The sequence below is a fragment of the Teleopsis dalmanni genome, chromosome X (assembly GCF_002237135.1).
Source record: "Teleopsis dalmanni isolate 2A chromosome X, ASM223713v2, whole genome shotgun sequence".
NCBI classification, from domain to species: domain Eukaryota; kingdom Metazoa; phylum Arthropoda; class Insecta; order Diptera; family Diopsidae; genus Teleopsis; species Teleopsis dalmanni.
In genome coordinates, this window is record NC_051848.1 from 52,181,415 (window position 1) to 52,185,570 (window position 4,156).

At 29.3% G+C, this 4,156-nt stretch overlaps 1 protein-coding gene across 1 annotated transcript; it reads left to right on the forward strand.

Moving 5' to 3' along the window:
* Nucleotides 1–261: 261 nt before the first annotated feature.
* On the forward strand, nt 262–1,817 carry LOC119689338. Its single transcript, XM_038104150.1, has 2 exons — nt 262–595; nt 741–1,817. Exons 1-2 carry the CDS (start codon nt 311–313, stop codon nt 1,689–1,691), a joined length of 1,236 nt encoding a protein of 411 aa, XP_037960078.1. The 5' UTR covers nt 262–310; the 3' UTR covers nt 1,692–1,817.
* Nucleotides 1,818–4,156: the final 2,339 nt, after the last annotated feature.

The window sequence follows — 4,156 nt, forward strand, 5'->3', positions numbered from 1 at the left end:
TCACAAAGTTTAATCGTTTAACCCTTAACCCCAAGTTTGTTGGAGTAGAAATGAAATATATTTCGATTCTCAGGTAGTGATATAAGTAAAAACCTAAATATTATGTATTTTATTTACTTTTCTTATTTCTTCAATCCATAGTTCCTATAATACTAAGATTTTTCTTAGCATGCTTAGAATATTCTATGTTTTTTTTTATACCATTAAGTTTTAAAACTTTTCTAGAACACAATTTTTTGATCTGAAATTATTTGAAAAAATATTGCCAAAAATTAGTTTAATATTAAGATTTTGGATATTTTTATTTAATATGACAAATAGATTTGTTTTGAATAAACATGAAGCGAATAAACTCGCAAGAGCTATTGAACGCAGAAAAATCCGTCTAACTCCTACCTTCTCTTTACCAGACAACCTAAGGCCATATGGCAAAGTCGATAAGAATAAAATTAGTATTGTGTTCTATGCCACCCCAGATCGTCTCGTGGTATTGGCTGCGATGGCTGTGGACAAGATATCTTTACCATCCGTTCAGAAATGGACATATGATGATGTTATGAGGTGGATCATATATTTGGGTTTCGATCACTATAAGGTAAAAATCATGCCATTAAAATGTATAAAATTGTTGTTAGCATAGATAAAAATTTAAACCATACTCAAAAACATTTATTTAAATGTTTATTGAACACTTTTTAAGCACTTTTGTATACTAGTTAATAATTTATTAAGTATTTTAGCCTGCATTTCGTCGGAACTTTATTGACGGTCGACGTTTATTATTTGTGGATTCCAATGCTTTAGTTAAAATGAATATTAAAGACTTTGATGACATCAGAGTAATAACCAGTGCCATACGTAAATTGCATTGCTTTGAAAATATCAAATATAGGTATAGGAGTTTACCACCGTATAAGAACTACGAATATTATAGATTAAATTCACTAAGAACTGGCAGCAGTTATGAAGGCATAAAGCCTAGCGTCTTTTTCTGGAAGTATTATTTCTTGCATGAAATACCGAAAACCATGACTCACTGGGATCGATTAACACATTGGGTACTAAGAAGACCACCCGTCGAGGAAAAAACTGTTATACCGGGACTGCCACGTTTCAAATTATATAAGTGCAAGCAGCCAGTAGTACCGCCGGTAATAGAGGAAAAAATTATATGTACGTGTACACCGCCTTGTACGTGTAATTGGCCGCCCGAGACATTGGCCTCACCAAGAGTTCTGTCCTGTTTGGAGGATCATAAAGAACAAGACGACTTTTTAAAACTACCGTATAAATTGAACACTACATTTCCAAAGAGAAATAAGATGAAATATATTGAGGAACATATTGCATCGCTTGCCTTTTCTCCATCTACTAATAGTCGAATTAATATAAAGCCAGGCAAAAGGCAGTTCCAGTCCATACCAGAATTCAAAAGGGTTAATAAAAAACATAATGAAAATTTCGAATTCGTTAGAGATAGTTTAGAGATTGCTGGAAAGAAGAGAAAAGTGAATATTAATATTGAACGCGACAGCATTGAATATCCTGAATCCTCCTCTAGTGAACCGTCTAATTTACTAACTGTTCAAGAAGTCGCCATTTCACCAGTATCGAACGAAAGGCTTAAGTTGGCGAGAGACAGTTTTACTATTTCAACCACAAGAATGTTGAAACAGAAATCTAAACGCTAAACTAACATACAAAATTAAAACATTAATTAAATACTAATTAATTAAAAATTAATGAATTGCTTTTAAAATTGCTAATTATATAAAGGTAGTCTAAAATTGAATATTTGTCTAATTTATTTTATACATTGAGAGATCTTGAAATAAAAAAATTTTTGCAATTAAGTAAAGATTTTTTTTTGTTTCGTGAAGATTTGTAACCTGAAGAAAAATAAAAAGTAGGAATAAAATATAAGATTAATATTAATTGCATATAATTTAATTTAAAATATTTTAATTTTTCTTTTTAATTGCCTAAGCAATTCCCTAAGGATGTAAAAGTCCTTCCTGGCCAGATGGACTCTATTAGTTTCGAGATTAATATTTCTTAAGGATTAGATACATTATATGGATATATTCTTTCATAAATGATTTAACTTATTTTTACATAAAAACCAAATCCATTTTGCATTTTTTATAGAATTTTATACACTTTTTCCTATTTTCGAAGTTAAAATTACCATTTGGAGAAAATTCAAATCTTTCTTTTTCTTATGGAAAATATTAATTGATTAATACTGATACTTAAGGATTTAATTGATTCCATAGTAGAAAGTTAAAGAAGGAGAAGTCGAAGTTCGCACCCTAAGACTTCTTCTTCTTTAACTTTCTACTATGGAATCAATTAAATCCTTAAGTATCAGTATCAATCAATTAATATTTTCCATACGAACTATAAATAATGAACTTTTTTTCGATTTAAAGATAATTAATTCAACTTTTAAAAAATATTTTAAACAATTAAGATTGTTTATATTTAAGTACTAATATTAACTCTTAAATTTCTGGAGTCATAAAAAATAAAGAGTTCTGTGTCTTTTTTAGTGGAAAATTTATTTAATGGTACTATGGTGCGTATGAGTGACATATGAGGTACCTGATAAATCAAGTCTTTTAAATACTATTGGAGATAATACAGAACCAAAAATATTTATTTTTCAAGTAGAAATTATTTATTATTTCGAAATAAAAATAAAAGATAAAATTCTTTTTGACATGTTTCTCCTTTTTTTTATTGAAAAATAGTGTGAATGTGTTTGGTGTGAAGGAAAAATTAATTTTTTAAAAGTATTTCCAAGGAAAATATCTTCCTGAAATTTTTGAGTTTTATGTAGAATTTTATTACTAATCAAAATTAAAAATATTATATAAAAATATTTGTAGTATATTTTCAGAGAATATATTTCAAAGAATATACTTCATTCACTGGAAATATAGTACGCGTATACTTGATGTGTTTTATGGGAGAAAAAACAATTTTAAAAAATTTCAAAAAGTAATGCAATCTTGTAAACTTTTATTTCTCATTTAAATATAATACTGAATATAAAAAAAAATATAAAAAATTAAAATTCTGGGAATATATTTGGAAAAAAAAATCTTTTTGAAATTTAAGAAATCTTAAATTTTTTGAAATCTTGATTTTTTAAACTATTTCTTAAAATTTAAATAGTTGATTATCTTTAAAATGCAACAAATTTTAAGTTCCTATCGTATATATATAACTTAAGATATGGCCATTTAAAAATGTGTATGCAATGCCAATTCTCAAAACTTCATGGGTCTAAATCTGCTATGAATAAAATTACAAAATTTTTACCCGAGAAACGGATCTTCTTATTTTATAAAAGGAGCTCATAAAAAATTTTAAACCAAATCTAATATGATGAGGTTAAAAAGCTGTCCAATATGTAAAATAAGGAGGCATATACAAAATAATGGTAAGACAATTACTTACATATGAAGCAAAAGCTTGAACGACATGAGAACAGTAACTTATATCACCGACATATCTCATGAGATCCAAAAGATGAACATAAATAGACATGTGACGTAAGTCTATGACAATCTTTTGTTCAAGCCTATCCGCGTTGAGATATTAATAAAGAGGAATAGCACCTATATTTTGAAGAAGGATTCTCTTGTTAGATAAGTGGACAACAAAATGTCGACATTAACATACAAAAACTTTGCTTGACGCCATTCAATGTTTACATATCATTTGGTAAAACAATTTTGTACTTCTTTGGGACATGTGTTATTAGACCTGCACTTTTTGCTGGTACTGGAACTGTCACTTTCTCCTTCTGCTGTCAGTGAAGATTCGTAGAGAGAATAACGCTCTCTCTCTCTCTTTCTGCTTCGTGGTCTCCGAATCCAAGTCATGATTTTTGAGCCTCGGTGAAATATTCCGACTTCATTCTGGTCTTTTTGTTGCCATCACCCATCGCAGTCATCTATGTCCATAGGACCCGGAGTGCCAATCACCGGCTAGGTGTTCCCACATCTTGATACCATTGGTCTCTGAGCAGTTCAATTAAAATCGTTCAGATCTTGAACCTTGAGTGAGGGTTCTAGGCTCTGTTCAAGATTTTTTTTAACTTTCATTGGCGAACGTAGTAGAGCTTCTTCCTCTGTCTCCGTAATTT

What these genes read in the sequence shown, in the direction of transcription:
- LOC119689338 (XM_038104150.1), top strand. Translation starts at nt 311, where the DNA reads ATGACAAATAGATTTGTTTTGAATAAACATGAAGCGAATAAACTCGCA. An exon ending in TGGGTTTCGATCACTATAAG is followed by an intron (nt 596 to 740) that starts GTAAAAATCATG and finishes TAAGTATTTTAG; the next exon opens with CCTGCATTTCGTCGGAACTT.